Source organism: Engystomops pustulosus, chromosome 9 (genome assembly GCF_040894005.1).
Source record: "Engystomops pustulosus chromosome 9, aEngPut4.maternal, whole genome shotgun sequence".
NCBI lineage: Eukaryota > Metazoa > Chordata > Amphibia > Anura > Leptodactylidae > Engystomops > Engystomops pustulosus.
Genome location: NC_092419.1, coordinates 96,093,533 through 96,112,635, shown reverse-complemented (window position 1 = coordinate 96,112,635; position 19,103 = coordinate 96,093,533). Strand labels below are relative to the sequence as shown.

Here is a 19,103-nt window from a genome sequence, read left to right as displayed (position 1 = left end):
CAGTTCGATTCTCCACATACACTGCACCTCCCGCAGTGCGATTCTCCACATACACCACACCTCCCGCAGTGCGATTCTCCACATACACTGTACCTCCCGCAGTGCGATTCTCCACATACACCACACCTCCCGCAGTGCGATTCTCCTCATACACACCTCCCGCAGTGCGATTCTCCTTATACACCACACCTCCCGCAGTGCGATTCTCCTCATACACCACACCTCCCGCAGTGCGATTCTCCTCATACACCACACCTCCCCCAGTGCGATTCTCCTTATACACCACACCTCCCGCAGTGCGATTCTCCTCATACACACCTCCCCCAGTGCGATTCTCCTTATACACCACACCTTCCGCAGTGCGATTCTCCTCATACACCACACCTCCCACAGTGCGATACTCCTCATACACCACACCTCCCGCAGTGCGATTCTCCTCATACACCACACCTCCCGCAGTGCGATTCTCCTCATACACCACACCTCCCGCAGTGCGATTCTCCTCATACACCACACCTCCCGCAGTGCGATTCTCCTCATACACCACACCTCCCCCAATGCGATTCTCCTTATACACCACACCTCCCGCAGTGCGATTCTCCTCATACACCACACCTCCCGCAGTGTGATTCTCCTCATACACCACACCTCCCGCAGTGTGATTCTCCCCATACACTACACCTCCCGCAGTGCGATTCTCCCCTTACACTACACCTCCCACAGTTATTCTCCTTAAAATAAAAAAAAATTAAAAAAAAGTTTACAAAAAAGCCCCTGCCACCCTGGAAATTAGTACTCCTGCTCCTGCCTTGGTTCCTGACAGAACAGGACTCATCATGGGGGTCTTATGGTGCCCAAATTTTCAAGCTATTCCTGAAGCACAAGCAGCTCCGCACAATATTGTTTAATGTTATGGCTGAATAATGTAGTATCACACCCGGGATCTTCTCTACAAACTGCAATTATAAAAGTGATTTCCTCAGTAAGAGAACATCTGTACACGGAGAATTCATGAACCGCAGATATTCAGTAACCTGCAGCCATTGCTTGTAGGCAATAAGCACTTGGACAGAATGTATATACTAAGCGATAGATAATTAATAGGAGATAAAATAGATGATAATAGAGAATATTATAGGTGAGCAAAACAATGCAGCGGTTGCAGACAATGCAGAGGTTGCGATCGCACCCGGGCCCAAGAGGTTTAGGGGGCCCTTATGGTGTCACTTTCCCATATAAGAAGACTAGTACTATAAACCATATATTATAGTTGGGGGCCTGGCACAGACTTTGCACTGGGGCCCCTCAGCTTCTCGTTACACCACTGGGTAGATTCATAGGTATGTAATAAATAAACCAGACAAAAGATTACAGTATAGTTTAAATATCATTTGGATAGATTATAAACAGATACATAGAAAACACTAGTTAAGATAGAGGTCATAGGATAGATCAATAGGGGAGATAGAGAATCAGAGTTCAGTAGATAAATAGGGAATGTAAATATAAATAGAAAAGAGATACAAAGATATATTGATATAAGATAGATAGATACAATGAATACAATGATATAAATTAGATACCCAGTTCAATAGATAGGAGATATAAAGATAGATGACAGATATGATAGCTAGGAGATATAGACATGATAGAAATAGAGAGATTATGGGTGATTGATAGGAGATAGATAGATAGAGGTTCCTCGGAACCGAAACGTCGCTGTTTTGTTGCTGACTATGGAATAAAGAACCTACACTTTTTTCATCACAATTTGGAGTGCTACCCACTTTCTTCAATATATTGCTGAGGGACCTACGCCCTGTCCCAGGACGCCTGCACCCACCCCATCCAATGGTCTGTGCTGCTTGGACTTTCCTTTGATAGATAGATAGATAGATAGATAGATAGATAGATAGATAGATAGATAGATAGATAGGATAGACAGACAGACAGACAGATATGTGATTGAGAGAAGAGAGACGGATGATATTGGATATACACAGACAGCTAGTTGTAAGCAGCCAGTGTCTGGCAGTGCTGGGGTCGGGGTGCATCGTGGGGTCAGTGATGCCCCTCGGTGTTGGTGGTGCTGGGGTCGGGGTGCAGTGTGGGGTCAGTGATGCCTCTCGGTGTCGGTGGTGCTGGGGTCGGGGTGCAGTGTGGGGTCAGTGATGCCCCCGGTGTCGGTGGTGCTGGGGGCGGCAGCTCAGGAGGAGGCGGCAGAGCCCGGAGAGGAGGAGACGGCAGTAGCAGTAGCAGTAGGGATCACACAGCCCGGGCACCTGCAGCAGCATGAGCTCAGCACAGGCTAAGGACTACCTGCAAGACAGGCACATCCCCAGGCTGTTTGAGGTAGGTACACACATGCATAGACTGTGTACATGTCACTGCTGTGTGTGGCTCATGTGCTGCAGTGTCTCATAGTGCAGGAGGCTGCACATCGCCAGGGCTGGTGTATCTTACAGCCCTGATGTCTCCCTATCTCCCAGTACATTGCCCTATATGTATGGGGAGGATATAGGGTCACCCCATCACTTCCTATATTATATTTTACTATACTGTTTACACCACACATTTGATCGCTATATATACCAGTAAATACCATGTAACATACATTGCATTTATGATTTAGGTATATAGTGACACATCAATCAATTCCCTTGGTTAAGGAAACTTGTAAATTAAGTTTCTAGGGTTTAGGATCCCCCTACTTAGTCATTCCTAATAAGATCTTAACGTTTTTTATTATTTATGTGTGTGTGTGCTAAGATTTATTACCTGCCCCCAGTTCACCCTTAAAATTAAAGTGACAGGTCACACTGCTGCTGTTTTCTGGGGAACCCCTGACAAGTTTTCAAGGAATCCCAAGGTTCCAGGGAACTAACATTAGAAAAAAAATCTATAGCCATGATCTCCAGAGGATTATGTTTCCTTACCGGACTATGTGTAACAATTATGTCCTGCTGCTATTTTCGGAGCGCTGTATCTTTAGACTCTGAAGGATATTGTGCAGAACCTGTACCTTTTTCTGTTTGCAGTTTTCTATGGTTCTCCCTCTAATACGGAGTTGTCTCCAAGCTGCTATGAGGTTTGTCATACACTACATGTAGAGATTCTGCTCCATAAGGCCTGAAGAACACAAACTAGCGGATGCTTAGCCATGTAAAACAGACATTTTCTTCTGTTTTTTTTTAATGTCTTGAAATATACAGCAAATGGCTTTTTTTCACTCACTTATGAGCAGCAGCATGTAGGACATTATAGAAAAGTGCTGAGCAGCGCTCATAAGAATAAAGCACCAGTTGGTAATAAAATGAAACTTCAGATACTTGCCTATAGTCGTCTTCTCCTCTATTACAACTTCATCCAATGAGCGGCCTCCTGGACACCGGATGTCACTTCCTTGTTCCAGGAAACTTCATCTCCTGTGTTCCGAAGAGGCCACTCATTGGGTCAAGTGGGTCTCCCTCTGAAATCTCCAATCAGGTGCAGGACACAATACCAAAAATTCCAGAGGGACAGAGGAGTTGGATAACATATGTATCTGTTCTTTATTTCTATAGCTCCGACACCTACACGAGTAAAGCTTCCAATGGAGATAAATTGTTACATAATGTGGATGTTATGACTTGGATTCCTTATTCCTGCTGGAATGCGTTCAGAAATCCCTGCGGATGACTGTATGTAAACACATATTTCCCTCTTTCCTATCAGAGTCTGCTGACAGGCCTGATGTATTATCGTCCAGAGGACCCCATCAATTACCTGGAGTTGTGTCTACAAAGGGTACGGGATTTAGGGGGACCAGAGAACGTACAGTGGGACACATTTCTGTCTCGGAATTTACCTCCTATCAATGGAAATCCAGGAAAGAAAAGCACACAAAAATCAGGTACATACAAGCCCTCATTCACACATTGCATTTTCTTGTTTTCTATTTTGGATTTCTTTTTTGTGATTTTGATGCTTTCCATCATTGCTGAGTTTTACTTTCCCCTTCCAGAGGCTCCGCATATGCGTCGCTATGAGCGTCTGCCTCCTATCCAGTCTCAGTTTTCGATTGACAGCGATTCAGATATGACAGAATCTTCAGGGCTTATCCAGGAATATGATGTCTTTGACCCCACCAGACCTCGACCTAAAATCATCTTTGTCATTGGTGAGAGCTGATGTTACTTTATGTTATGTCGTTTTCATGCTGCTTTTAGTGGATCTGCCATGTTCCTTAAATTTTGCTGCCATTATGTATCATATCAGAAACAATCCAAATGGTGCTGATACAAGGGATGACTGATCCTTTACCCCCTAAATTCCAATTTGATGGCTAAAGAGGACCCCTAAATTCTGTGGACAGATGCATTTTAGTAATTACTTGTATCCCCCATAAGATAACAATCCAGTATTGTCTTCTTATAGCTCTATGTTGGAATGTTACTCTGTTACTACTCCTGGAAATGTACACTTGAGTGTTCCAGGTTGGCTTGACAAAGGGGTTTATCCTTACCGGCATTGTCAGAACCGATTGGATAGTATTTGTGTCTACAGGGGGACCATCCTATCTAAGAAAGCCAGTTAGGGAATTATAAGAAAATATGATCGAGAATAGTTACTTGATGGGGATACGATTATGTCTGTATTGGTGACGGTCACATTTGATGATTATTTTGCTTTTGTTGTTATTGGTTTGCCTATTTGACCCATTTTATGTCAATATTCTAACCTTTTAGGTGGTCCGGGCAGTGGTAAAGGGACTCAGAGCACAAAGATGGCCTCCCATTTTGGTTTTATCTGTATCTCAGTTGGAGAGATCTTACGTAAACAGCTAATCCATCACGCCACCAGCGATCGAAAGTGGGAATTGATAGCCCAGATTATCTCCAAAGGGGAACTTGCTCCGCCGGTAAGTATTAAAAGCCCCCTTTAAATCCCATATCAATTTTAACTGTGAGCAGAAATGAAGTGCTGGCCATATCGCAGATGGCGCTATACATGTCCGTCTAATTAATCTTAGCTTGGCACAATAGCCAGGCGATTATTCATAGTGTCACACATGAGACAAAGCAGCTTTTACACCAAAACGTGCCATCACAGTGCCATGTAATAGTAATGTAGACACATAGCGGAGTGTGGCATCTCACATGTAGGACCTAGGTATGGACAGCACCTCTAAATATCAGTGCATCTTGTGCTCCCACCACTCTCTGTGATGGTTGTCAGAATCAACTATCATCAAAAATAGTCTCCGACCACAGGGTCAGTCTATGGGATGTGGTTGGAGGTGGTGATTACAGACCTGCCCCCCGCATATGGCCATCACCAGCGCACATCAAGGGCCATTTAGCAGCTTTCAAAGTGTCAGTTCTAATAAATATGATCCAATTTCTCCAGTTTGCGGTAAAAGCCGCTCATTGACTCGCGGTCTGGCCCATTAATTTCTCCATTCTCATAAATTATACATTGTGGGATAATTTTTGAGTCTGAAAATAGTACATAGTGTATGTACAGAGATCTTCTGCTGTATTTAATGAAGTGATAACATTGTTTGTCACCAAGTCTTTCCAAAATGGTACGGTCCTATTCGGAAATGCACTTTCCTTATCGTCCAAAGCCACTTAAGGGGCTCTGCTGCCCTGTGTAATGCCAGTGTAACAGCTGAGCTTTAATGAATGCTTAATGCTGTGATAGCGCTGCAGAAGTAGAGGGAGAATAGGTGTTATACTCCCCCCTGCTGGGAGGTAGGAGGCATTGCAGCGAGGCACCAAAATAAATAGGTGTAGGAATAAAAAGATTGTGTTTAGGTTTAATCCCATTTATTACCAGACAGATCTATTCACCAATTGGAAATGCTACAACTAGAAGTAACATGGTTGGATCCTACTGGTCATCTTTGCCATTTTAGATTCTTCATGAAATAACAATTCTGGCACAATTCACTGTTGTGCAGGGGCTCGGTTATTCCTCCTGGTATGTAGGAGTCAATTGACAAATGGGTGTAACTAAATCAGGACAGCCAATAAGCCAGGGAGATTTGTGAATGAGATTTGTGACTGTAGTTACAGCTTCCATCCACTATAAGACAATGGATTCGCCTGATTTCGGCTCTGTACCCGATGCTTGCAGTTAATCGGTATGGAAGCCCAAACAATTTACTATTGGTGTATTATAGAGCATCACTGGTAATTCCTAAACAACCCTATAATATATGCACATATGGCCTGTGGCAGGGATAGGACCAACTAGTAATTACACCAGTAAATCACACAGACCAACCCCTTTAAGGTCCCACCAGCATTCTCTAGTGCCACGGTTTAGTTATTTTTGTCTTTCTTGAATTCAGGAAACCACAATTGAAGAACTGAAACAGCAATTTATCAACCACCAGGACGCCACCGGCTTTGTCGTTGACGGCTTTCCAAGGGACATCGGACAGGCATTCACTTTTGAGGAACAGGTGTGGATTCAGTAAGGGTACTCCAAATTCTTAGAAATACTTAGAAATGTCATAGCAACCGCTTACACATCTGTCCGCAGATTGGCACCCCAGACCTGGTGATCTTCTTGGCATGTTCTAGCCAACGTCTACGGCAGAGATTGGAAAGACGATCAGCACAACAGGGGCGACCGGATGATAACGCTCACGCCATAGACCGGAGACTGGAGACGTTCAAACAGAACCTTCCTCTCATTGTCAAATATTATCAAGACAAAGGACTCATTGCCCGAGTGAGTGCCCACATGTTACATTGGAGATGCTTATCCTGAACCAGCAATACTTAAAGGGGTCTTCCAAATCCATGATTGTGATCATTTTATGATGCAGTGGAGGTCTGTGCTCTGTGACCCCCACCGATCGTGAATTACTTCTTCCAGTTCAATCCACTGGCTTTTCCTAAAATTGCACAGCATTCAATGAATGAAAAAAAGGAGCTGTCAGACACTCAGTAGAATCTCCCACTCTATGATACTTGTAAATTCAGACATGTGCAGGCTTTAAGAGGGGCCAGATGTGTAGAACACCACACCAAAGTGGATGCTCCAGTTAGATTTGGGGTGGTATTGGACCCTAGGATGATCTTTGTGACAGGAATACTTGTCCAGATTTTAACAATAGTTTGTTTTATGCCTGCAGACTAAACTGCATTATAACATGTTGGGTATTCATTATGCTGAACGACAGACCTGATATCCTGTAATACAGTAGAATGGATTACAGGTCTGCCCCCTATTGGACATAATCCAAAATACACCCAAAAAGAAAAATGATTGGCTACTCCATGTTAGACTGTGTTTGGCAAATTGATTCCTTCTCGACATCGAAAAACTGATTCACCTATTGATCCTATGGGCATGATCACTATATACACGCCTGGCCATAAACAGAGTATCTCTATAGAACATACACAGCATCTTACAGCATGTTGATACTCCCATTCCTCTATTAGATTTACAGCTCTTCTGAGTGTTTTACACGTGAAACTATCTTGTGACTATTTTTTCCACAGTTTGATGCAGACAGAGAAGAAAATTGTATCTTTGAGGACATCTGCTGCGCGGTGCAGGGTCTTCTCTTCCCCGATGGTCTGGGAGTAGAAGGTGAGTGTAATGCGGAGTGTAATTACTCACCATATATCAAATCGTTTCTTTGTTTTGATCTGTTGCTCGTTTTGTAGAGTTCTGTCCGCAAAATTTCCAGGCTTCGTTTTCGGAGGAGTTGGGACAACCCAAAGAAGTTGCATTGAAAGAGCAGGTAACTGTAGCACATGATACATTGATATAATAATAATAATTCTTTATTTATATAGCGCACACAGATTACGCAGCGCTGTACAAAGCATTCCAAATTGTTCCCTGTCCTCATGGGGCTCACAATCTACTCAACCTAGCAGTATGTTTTGGAGTGTGGGAGGAAACCGGAGTACCCGGAGGAAACCCACTCAATATAAATATATATTAATTACAAATTATTTTAAAGAAGTTTTCAAGTTACTGAATGAAGGGGTAAGGTTCTTACCTGACCACCACTCGGACCCTCTATTGTAGTAATCCTGGTGGTCCAAATAGTGGGGTCCAAAGTGGACAGATAAATATCACCACTCACTCACCTTTTCTTCAAGGGACTTCTTTCTCTGCATGTGACAATGACATCAGGAGGACTTGTATTGCGTGCGACTAGGTACAATCATATCCTGTAGATCCTTCTATCCACTGAATAGTAATTCTTAGTTATGTGAATGCCCCATAGTTGATCTATTGATACGTGTTGCGATCGGATGTGACCCTGTTATTGACATTGTCCTTGAGCAGTCACTTAAAGGTGTGAAGAAAATGAAGGCATCTGAAGTGTACAGAGATGAAGTGGGCACCGGGGAAATGAATCATCTCAGCTGCCAGGGTCAAAACACTTGGAGAAATTGTATTTTCACTGGCATTGAATAACTTTGAACATTCTGGAGCAGTGAATCACTTCTGTAGGTCGCACAATGATGTTTCTATCGCACACATACATAGACGTAAATCACATACGAAAGGTCTGATTGACAGAAAGTACTCGCGTCCGACATTGATGACCCGGGTTTATTCAGACTTGAAGATATGGATAAACGCCCTGAATCAGATTCAGCCATAGGCTTACAACACATGAACAAGCTTGGTTCATGAATCCCAGACCATACTCTGGTCGTTCAGTATACCGGAGTGGGGAAGCTAAGCTTCTTGATGCAAGGACCCACAGTAAATCCTCTAGACAACCATGATATATTTATGATTCGCCGGGTAGAAGGGAATCCTTGCATCGTATATAACCAAATGCTTGGGCAAGCGGTATGTTTGGGTGCTTCAGCCCTAATACGGCTTGTGTTTGCCCATCCTGCCGATTGCAGGAGTCGGATCCATCACAATCAGATATTTGTCACCTTTGCTGTGGTAAGGGGATAAATGTTGTTTGTGGGAAAACTCTTTTAAGTGATAATCCATATTACAACCTCAACTGAGTTTTGTGCTCTGTTATTATAGGCCTAAATACACATCAAAGCTCATGTTCGCTTTAATGTGCCCACCATGAGCCAAATTATACTCACTATCTGCTCCCTTTACATGTCTCAATCCGATCCCATCTGCTTTCATAGATAGGTTTATATCTCCAGACATCAGATTATTCCACAAATGACTGATCACATTAATCTTCTTCATGACTATTTAAAGCTTGTGGCTTTCCCCAGAGAATATTCTGTTATTTCCATGTCCATTTTGGGATGACCTTCTGCTTCCTGCAGACCCAAAACATAAGAGTAGAAAAGATGTATTAAATGGACTGTTTAAGGTTATAAAGAAAACAGCGCCACCCTTATCCATGGGTGATGTACGGTATTGCAAATGCATATGTGATGACATGCAAATTAATAGTAAAATTTAACAAATAGCTGTAAATATTTCTTCTTGATTACGGGAAGTCTCTAGCCTGCTTCTTCCAGGGAGCTTCCCATCAAGAGAGTATGGGGCTCATTTACTTACCCGCTCCAGTCGCGATCCCGCACGTGTTCTCCGACGAGGATTCACTAAGGTTGTGCGCCCGATATATAGTAGGTGTCGCTGCTGCGCCAAGGTCCGCCAGAGTTCACCTGCTTCCTCCTAGTGCATATAAGTGTTGATCTTGCGACACATTTAGTTTTTTAAATTCCACGGTTTTTCCGAATCCATCGGTTGTCTGACGGCCACGCCCCCGATTTCTGTCGCGTGAAAGCCCGGCTGAATCCTGAGGTTTGTGCTGATGCTGCAGTGTGAACGGACACCTGAGAGGGTCACTCACAGCTACAGGACACAAATGATATGTAGTTTCCTATTAAATTATTCTCTGTCCATGTCTGCAGCATGTGGGTCAACATCCAGTAATTTTGTAGGTGCACACGATGCGGAATGGCTGCAGAATTTACTTATCCGTATTTCCATTCGTCATGCAAACCAGACAATTACTGAAGCGGTTTATGGCGGTATACGTGTATTGGGTTTGGATAAAACTCGATGCAGTGCAGATTTCGTCCATGTAAGGTCCAGAGGGAAAAAAGACATGCAGATTCTGTGCTGCTGGTCAGTGAGATATACAACTATCTGCTGCAGGCCCGAAATAATAGTTCAAGGACAGTAGGGCATTAGTTAATAGCAGACGACAGGGCACAGGATACTTAATGAAGCAGCTAATGTTATGGTCCGATACCACAGAACCACATTGCTTCTGGTTATTGCCAAAGATTATTTTTTCGGCTGTTTGAATCTTGCCCTGAGTAGAAAGGAATTTTTTTCTTTGATGGTATTGGACACAACAGGTTGTAAGAAGACGAAGTGGCTCCTGTTTTTAGTTTTAAGATTGGTTCAGTTCTATATTGGATATACATCTGATGTGTGGGATAGAGGCTTTGTGATTACAAGGAGACTGGAAAAATCAGAGTGACAGCTCCCGTCTGTCTAGCGCCTCTATACCATATACCAGAAATATGACATATCTATGGAGTAAACCCCTTTCTGGGGACAGCATATCTCCCATAACCACTAGAATAACATAACATGATAAAAAATTCTGCATGCCCGATTCCCCCTCAACATCATCAGTCAAGAAACTTGACAAGTGCCAGGTCCTTAGACCTTCTTATACAGGTTTGTCTTGGAGAAACTCATGTCCTGAATAAGAATGTAGAATTCTGCGGTCAGACTCCTCCAACATACACTGCACTTCCAAGTAATCATACCAAGTGTAAATATGGGTGTCCCCCCCCCCTAACTTATATGCAGGGCAGATGACCCCCTACAAATACAAAGGGTGGCTGATACTTCTAGAATTAAAATATATATCTAATATTTTGGTGTTTTTGTCTTGAAAAACCCATCATTTTTTAATATTCACTTCTGTTTTCGAATCCTGGGGCATTTTATTTTTGTGACGGGTTTGATTACCATTTTATGTGTTCTAGGGAAAGGAGGGGTTATAGTAATTTTTTTTTTTTTCAAGAAATGTAAATAATTTTTTAAACCTTTTTATATTCTTATAACCCTAGGATAAAACCCAGATGTCGATGTATTCATCATTTTAGTAAGAATAAGAAAGTTACAAAAAAAATGTAGAGAGATAAGAAAATAAGTTCCAGAATTGTAGGACAATGGAGAATATTATGTAAGGAGAGGTTGTCTTTAATACAACCTTGGTTGTTCGTTCTATTCCCGTAATTTCCTAGCACTAAGGGTTAACAGGTGCCTGAGGAGCTGTACAGTCCTATCTTTACTATGGAGCTTTTACGCTCCCCTCTGTCTCCTCCCTTCTCCGGCATTATTATGCAGGTCACATCTTCAGAGCCTGCTGTCCTTTATAGGCCGTGATATGCTAAGAAATCCCAATCCCAGCATGCACTGCAGCACACGGCTATATATAAGGGCATAAATAGCCAGGACAGCTGCTTGAACACACCAAGCCTGGTCATCCCTGGTCTTTGGGTTCCCCTTGCTTAGGCACGGACAGGTCAGTAAGAGAGCAGCGTGTCTGCGGTCAGTGGATGCACATTGCATTTAGATGCCCAGGACTGTTTGACTAGTGTTTTTGGCATTAATGGGGTTAATAATAGTTGGGGTTAATGGCCGGCGCAGGATCTGTGTCCACCCTGCAGCGGACTTATCCTTAGGCACCACCTGTTGCTCGGGGCAGAGCCTTAGAAGACCCGAGGATTTCATCCTCCTAATACTACACCGGTTCTGGAGGATAATATTCCATGTTCTGTTCCAGACAAAGTCCTGATACTTTCATGTATCCGCAGATGATTGATTTCTCCTATAAAAGATAGGATTAGACACTCATTGCATTTTGTACATTTGCTGGGTAATCCTGGTTTAACACCATTTTTTTTTTTTGCAAATCCGTCTGGGTCAGGATGCTTGCTTTATGTGCTTTTTGTTAACCCCTTGATTAGCATTTAAGGTTTTGGTTATGACCACTATAAAATGTGGACGTGGAACCTCAGTAAATAAGTTAGACCATACATCTCCACAAGTTTTACAAGTAAAATATTGTTGATATGGCTTTAGAATCGGTCATATCTCCAACAATAGCCTTTTTTTCAGCTCATTATCTTGCAAGTAATTAGGGCTGAGCTGCAATACCAAGAACCGCCACTATATATTGCATGGCAGTGTGCTTGGTAAAACAGTGAAGAGGCTACAGGGCACATTCATATAGTGAAGTTTGATCGTGTCAGGAGGTGTAAGTCATATTTCCACAAAATTGATATTGCCAACCTATCATAAGGATAAGTTATCAATTTCTTAGTCCTTAAAAGTCCATGGAGTAGAAAGGATCTCTTTACATTAGTGTCATGGCTTCTGGGAGATTCTATTGATCTACTGACTTTCTTCTGTCTAGAATCTAGACAAAACATAGCAAGGGCCCTTGCGCTCACCCATGACTTAGAGGACCCAGAGGTGGAGAGCGGGGACTTTTGGGCTTATTTTCGTTGATTTGTGCTGTAAATGACTTTCTTAGCCTATTGTAAAGCTTAAAGTGAAAAATGTTTTCAACAACTCCCCAGGGATAAGGAGAAATGTAAATGTACCTGAGTTCCAGGAGCAGACACTTCTGGGCATGTAGATTATTCCAGATTATGGAAATGATACTCCATGTAGTTGTCCTACAGAAATTTTATGAATTATTACAATCACTTACACATGTCCAACACTTGTCTTCATTAACAATTGTCACTTTTGGTGACAATTATATGGCTGCCATTACTTTATACACACAAGTTGTCACACAGACAGGTAGCCTAATCTGATAATAGCAGTAAATTATGGAGTTACCTTTTAAGCAATGAAGTTGGGAGCATAAACTTGATCCGATGCGCTCCCCTTGGGGCAGGTCTCTGTGCCTTAGTCATGCCATTAGTTTTATTCAATGATTCTACGCCTGGTATATTTTATAGGTTATTAGATTTAATTATGTTTTTGCTGTGTATATATATGTATATATAAATATTCATGGAGCCACAGGAGCCCGGAGCAAAGTCAAATCCATGGAGAGGGCAAAGAGTGGAGCAGAGGAAGGGCTACTCTGTATAGAGGCATTGTTACTTCATTACTATATGGCCTTATCATTAAGTCTACGTATATATTTATAATGGTATGCGTTACATTTTAAATTAATACCTGGCAACAAATATCAGATAGAAGTCAGATAAATCCAGATGGGTGAATTCCATTAGTCGTTCCCTGGTTTTAGCCATTTCATACTAGAGATGTTTACTGTAACTTGCATAATTTTTTTAGTTTTAACACATCAGTGGGGACTACCGAGGAGTATACATGATATGAGTAGTAGTACTGTGCTGTGCCAATATATGCAGGATAGGGGTAGTAGTACTCTGCTGTGCCAATATATACAGAATAGGAGTAGTAGTACTGTGCTCTGCCCATAAATACAGGATAGGAGTAGTAGTACTGTGCTCTGCCCACGTATACAGGATAGGAGTAGTAGTACTGTGCTGTGCCCATATATACAGGATAGGAGTAGTAGTAGTACTGTGCTGTGGCCATATATACATGATAGAAGTAGCAGAATTGTGCTGTACTCATATACAGTATACAAGAGAAGGAGTAGTAGTACTGTGCTGTGCCCATATATACAGGATATGAGTAGTAGAACTGTGCTGTGCCCATATATACAGGATAGGAGCAGTAGTACTGTGCTGTGCCCATATATACATGATAGAAGTAGCAGGACTGTGCTGTACTTATATACAGTATACAAGAGAAGGAGTAGTAGTACTGTGCCCATATATACTTGATAGGAGTAGTGGTACTGTGCTGTGCCAATATATACAGGATAGGAGTAGTAGTTCTCTGCTGTGCCAATATATACAGGATAGGAGTAGTAGTACTGTGCCATATATACATGATAGGAGTAGCAGGACTGTGCTGTTCCCCTATATGCAGGAGAGACATAGCAGTACTGTGCTGTGCACATATATACATGATAGGAGTAGTAGTACTGTGCCTATATATGCAGGATAGGAGGAGTAGTACTGTGCTTTGCCTATATATACACAGGATCACAGATCAGTCCTGACTCATATCACTACTGAACAAATTGTAATCACTCCTGGCCAAGTCAAATATGCATGTTTTGGAAAAATACATTACCCATCCTTACTAACTAATTTGTCAGGATTTAAGAATGTACGATTCAAGTTTATGAAACAGTAGGTTGTATCAAGCTAGTAGTGCCTGGTATGCATTACTCTGGCCCGAACACGTCTTATGTCTATCAAGCATTGCTATAAGGATCTCTGAATGTCACGTCACGGGTAAGGTTACACTATCTGTATCTGCAGCAGATAACAGATCAGTTCACTTTCCTGTGTGACATTTCAGTCCTTCGTAAAAGGACAGCTACCAGTATTACATAACTAGTGCAATATAAAGATAGCCTTTATGGGCGCCGTACCCAACCCGTCTGTAGAGGCCTGAGTGCGGTGAGTTAAATATATAGAAATTATTTTTTATGCATATGTAATGGGGGGAATAATTGTCTTTTTGTTGAAAGTATTCGATTCTATATTTTGTAAGGAAATAGGGATAAGAGCACAGACAGAACTGTATTTAGTGCAATGGGTGAATGTACAGCTGCCAGAGTGATCCATACTTAGAACCAGTAAGGAGACGGGGTTGGTAGCCATTTTGACCTTATTAGGTAGGGGCTGAGGGCCAGGATGTAATGTGACCTACCTAGGTCTGCGAGTCTGGACAGGTGACAGGGTGCACAGGGTCCTTACATACCAGCAGCTGTTCACAAACCCCATTTATCTTCATGACAAACTCTAGTGTCCTCAATATGTACCATAGTTTGCATTTCTATAGGTTTCTATTGATACTGTATATGGCCACCAGGTAATGGTGTGTGTTGCCGCCCCCAGGTGGATAAATTAGAGATGACATACCCCCCCATCCCCCCAGCATTACACTGTACCTATGTGATGCAGGATACAGATAACAATGTGTACCAGGAGCCGCCGGCAATGATCAGTAGGAATGAAGAGCCGCAGCAGAGGGATGTTGTGACAGCACAAATTAGGTTTATCCTTTCAGCTCATTAAATATAGATAGGAAAAGCATTAGCGGCGGGTAGCATTATAACAAGCAGCTCATAGCAAGACGGCCAGGATGGAGACCACACAGGAGCACGAGAAGGTAAAGGTGATGTCACATCAGGAGCAACATATGATTGTACACTCAGCGCTTACATACAGCAACATAGAGAGGAGCTGAGTATAAGAACTGGTCCACAATATTAGGCCCGTCATAGGAGTATGGGATAGGGATCTCTGGAAGCGTCCATTTTCAGTAAATACAGGTGGTCCCCTACTTAAGAACACCCGACTTACAGACAACCCTTAGTTACAAACAGCCCTCTGGATGTTGGTGATTTACTGTACTTTAGCCCTATAACAGTTATCAGAGGTGTCTTCAAATAAGCTTTATTGTTAATCCTGGTTCTTATGACAATCCAAAAGTTTCAAAATCCAATTGTCACAGAAACCAAAAAGTTTTTGGCTGGGGTTACAATTATACAGTTCCGACTTCCATACAAATTTGACTTAAGAACAAACCTGCAGAACCTATCTTGTATGTAACCCAGGGACTGTCGGTAGAAAAATAAAGGAAATGCAATAGGAGAGAATCTACCAAAATCTAGTCTAATAAAGCAATTACCGGTAATAGTTTGGACTAAAGTAAAATTGCTATGCAGTGCCATACATAATCTCAAGTAGATGGCCAGACAAACAGAAAGCATTTATCACCTATTTTCTAGTTAGAAACGGTAGATTGTTGGGGGTCCAACTGATCACGAAAACAAGGGTCACAAAGTTAGGATGAGTTTAAATGCATGGAGCACTCTGAATAGGGGGCCAACATGCTTGACTGCCATTGTACAGTGAAGTGAGATGGGGGAACTCAGGACCCCCATTTTAGTGATCGGACATTTATCACAGGAGAGTAGTTATAGGGGGTTTAGAAGAAGCAGATGCAGCCAGACCCTGGCTACTAAAGGGGGCCATTAGGCTTCTCTGCATAAATATATACTTATTTATTTATTATTATTTATTATTTAATATAATATAATATATATACATAAATATATAAGTCAGCACTCAATACTTGTCCAAAAAGATCACAATTTCTTTATTGAAACATCAGAAAACCATCCACATCAATGTAACGTTTCGGTCTGGTGACCTTCCTTAGAAACAGAATGCTAGAGTCTATATAGAGGAAGAAAGAAAAGACCGGTCTATGGTCACGGTCTATAGTGTCATATTGAACCGCAGTATGATGAAAACTAACGCTCTATGTCGGTCATCATGCTGCTGTTCCATACGACGCTGTACACCTTAGCTATAGGCCGGTCTCTTCTTTCTTGCTCTATATACCCTCCAGGATTCCGTTTCTGAGGAAGGTCGCCAAACCAAAATGTTTCATTATTGTGGATCGCTTTCCGATGTTTCAATAAAGAAAGTGGGATATTTTTTTACCAGAATTGAGTGCTGAGTTAATATATATTTATGCTGAAACATGTGGTACCCTACTCGTGCACCATTATCCCCGTAGGAGTGACGTGTATAAAGATGGAAACTATGGCTTCTCTGCTTATATGAAAGGGCGGTGGGGGCATCAATACAGTTTTGGTTCTGGAGCACAGAAGCTTCTATTTGTGCCCTTAGGCTTTTGCCTAATGGGCCTACTACTAAATGACTTTCTAACTGCTCATAGCATAAAACAGTGTATAAAATCTCAGTCTCAGCATGCAGGTCACACGTCTGATTGTTAAATATTTGACCATATACACACTGCATGAAATACATATGCAGAAAGCAGGAAGTACCACATCTACATATGCATCTATTCTGACTGTCAGTGTAAGCCCCTCCCATTCGGGGGTGTGATATGTGGGTGTGAGAACCGTATCTGAAAATAGAAGACAGCTGTAGAGTGCATTGCTTCCAGTCTGGCCTCACAATAGTTAACTCCTCTCCCTCCATCACATCCTGCGTCATTCTGCTTCTTGCTCGCAGCCTCCGCTCCTCTGCAGATCCCTGTTCTTCTGAAGGTTGTTTATCTCATGTACCATAAAAGCCTGACATGCTAAGTTCTCCCAGCTTACCACCCTCGCAGCGCTCACCTGTCCACTGAGGAGGGCACCTCTGCAACGTGACATTGGCAAAGGTCATTGGTGTCTTCTGTGTAAGACCTTCTATTTCTATAGGTGTTGTGAGTTGATGTACGTAGGCATATGCATTATGAAAGAGTTAACTTTATGATGCTGCCCTGTTATTACTTTACCGCTATCTGCTAGCATTTTATTATGTGGAGTATTGCCGTGTTACTTTGTATTTGATATGCATTCATTATTACATATTTATAACCTTTGTGTGAATACTGAGCCTGCAAAGACAGTGAGGGTGTGTGGGCGAAACCTTACATAATACTGAGATGCCATTGTTCGGTTATGGGTTATTATCTAGTGCTGATATACACTGGGCGTCAGATGCCAAGCACAGACAATCATATGGCATGTGACACACAGCAATGCTTCCTTATATGCTTCATAGCGGCCCTGATAATGATGGCCTATGCAAATCTAACATTATTTCTCTCAGCCGGATATCTCCCTACATGGAAGCAAATTAGGAAATACAAGTGGGTGTTTATAATAACCAAATCTCCATCCGGGGATAAAGTTGTATGAGAAAGATCCTAGTTCACTTACCGCTGTGAGTCACCCCAAATTGTTGGGTATTGGCGATATTGCTTCTATTAGTTTCTGTATGATCTATAGTTTGCCATGGGCATACAATGAAACGCTTTAGGTATGTGCACATGTCACATGCACACTGACATATATGGTGGCCGTATGCTACCCATACGAATGTCAGGTAGCATACGGTTACCATAGAAGTGCATTGTACACGGCACAATTTCGCGCTGTCGTCGGGATAAAAAAAAGATAGGTCATGCTGGAAATACGGCCTGGCTGCATGACCACCTATGGAGAGGGGTGAGCAGCACTTCCCCCCTCTCTAGCCAGCCCAGGCGTAGCATACTTTTGAGTGCATGGGGCCTAATATGGTATGTGGATGAGAACTGAACGAATACATGTCTCTGCTGCAGATCTTCAATGTAGTGGGATGAAAGCTGCAGCATATTCTGGATTTTGCTGCCGACTCATTTCTGGCAGATGCTCATGTTAAACCTGCGGGCTGCTTAAGCCCGGGGTTGCAGGACTGGCCGTGCTCTATTGCTTGGAGCACGGCCCGCCCTGCGACCCCTCCCACCCGGCAGCTTTTGGGCCAGCTCTTCCGCTGGCCACACGGGGGTGCAAACAAATAAGGGAGGGCGGGCAGGGCGCGGAGCATCCCGTCCTCTTTCAGGACGGCTCCGCGCCAGGAAAGATACTGCCCGCCCTCCCTTATTTGTTTGCTTTTGTTAATGTATTTGGTTTTGTAAGTGTTTTGTCAAACTATGTTTTATTTCTTTCATTGTTAATTATGTATTGGAAGTCACAGCTTGGCCTATGGCGAAATCCTTGACCCTCTCGGGAGTGAGATCAAATCACCTGACGAATCAACGAGGACATGCCCCCGCAGAGGCGGGGCTTGGCATGCGAGGTTGTAACAGGAGGGTCTCGGGTTCCCCATTTGGACCGACAGTTAATTTGTTTAAAATTAAAGCTGTGGCCGACCCCCCACATTTTATCCCAATGTTCGAGTCCGTGTTTTTTGTCCGCTTGCCGGGTGTAAAGTTGGGAACAGTGACGTTAGTACGGCCAGTCTGCTCTGTGTGCACTTACCATTATGCTGCATATTAGAAAGTGGATCCAAAAGCAAGTAGCGGCTTTAGGCCGGTATCTGGATCAGGTGGTGGACTCGCCATCATCATGGATTATTGAGCAAATACTAAGGAGAAGGAAACAACAAGACGGCAGTATTAGATACTTAAGTGATAAGTGAATCAAATTGGTACAAATCAATTTGTAATGAATTATACAAAATGTTCTGATTTCTAGCAAATCCCAAACT

The 19,103-nt window shown here is 42.6% G+C and overlaps 1 protein-coding gene and 1 long non-coding RNA gene across 8 annotated transcripts in view; one reads left to right on the top strand and one right to left on the bottom strand.

The window, feature by feature from the left end:
• The first annotated feature begins 2,220 nt into the window (after nucleotides 1-2,220).
• The window catches only part of AK1 (adenylate kinase 1), a 28,776-nt gene continuing 11,893 nt past the window's right edge, over nucleotides 2,221-19,103 (top strand). Inside the window, exons 1-8 of one of the 6 annotated variants that reach the window (XM_072124168.1) lie at nucleotides 2,221-2,352; nucleotides 3,715-3,892; nucleotides 4,004-4,159; nucleotides 4,728-4,900; nucleotides 6,338-6,451; nucleotides 6,532-6,723; nucleotides 7,503-7,593; nucleotides 7,671-7,747. In XM_072124168.1, coding sequence (XP_071980269.1) covers nucleotides 2,293-2,352; nucleotides 3,715-3,892; nucleotides 4,004-4,159; nucleotides 4,728-4,900; nucleotides 6,338-6,451; nucleotides 6,532-6,723; nucleotides 7,503-7,593; nucleotides 7,671-7,747 — 1,041 coding nt within the window. In that variant the 5' untranslated portion in view covers nucleotides 2,221-2,292. The other 5 variants (XM_072124170.1, XM_072124175.1, XM_072124173.1 and 2 more) reach the window with 5 other exon arrangements.
• LOC140077198 (uncharacterized) overlaps nucleotides 8,543-19,103 on the bottom strand; it is a 74,555-nt gene continuing 63,994 nt past the window's right edge. For both annotated transcript variants that reach the window (XR_011849726.1, XR_011849725.1), the window contains 2 exons: nucleotides 18,875-18,980; nucleotides 8,543-9,266 (listed from right to left, as the gene is read on the bottom strand). This is a non-coding gene — a long non-coding RNA (uncharacterized lncRNA). The remainder of the gene's footprint in view (nucleotides 9,267-18,874; nucleotides 18,981-19,103) is intronic.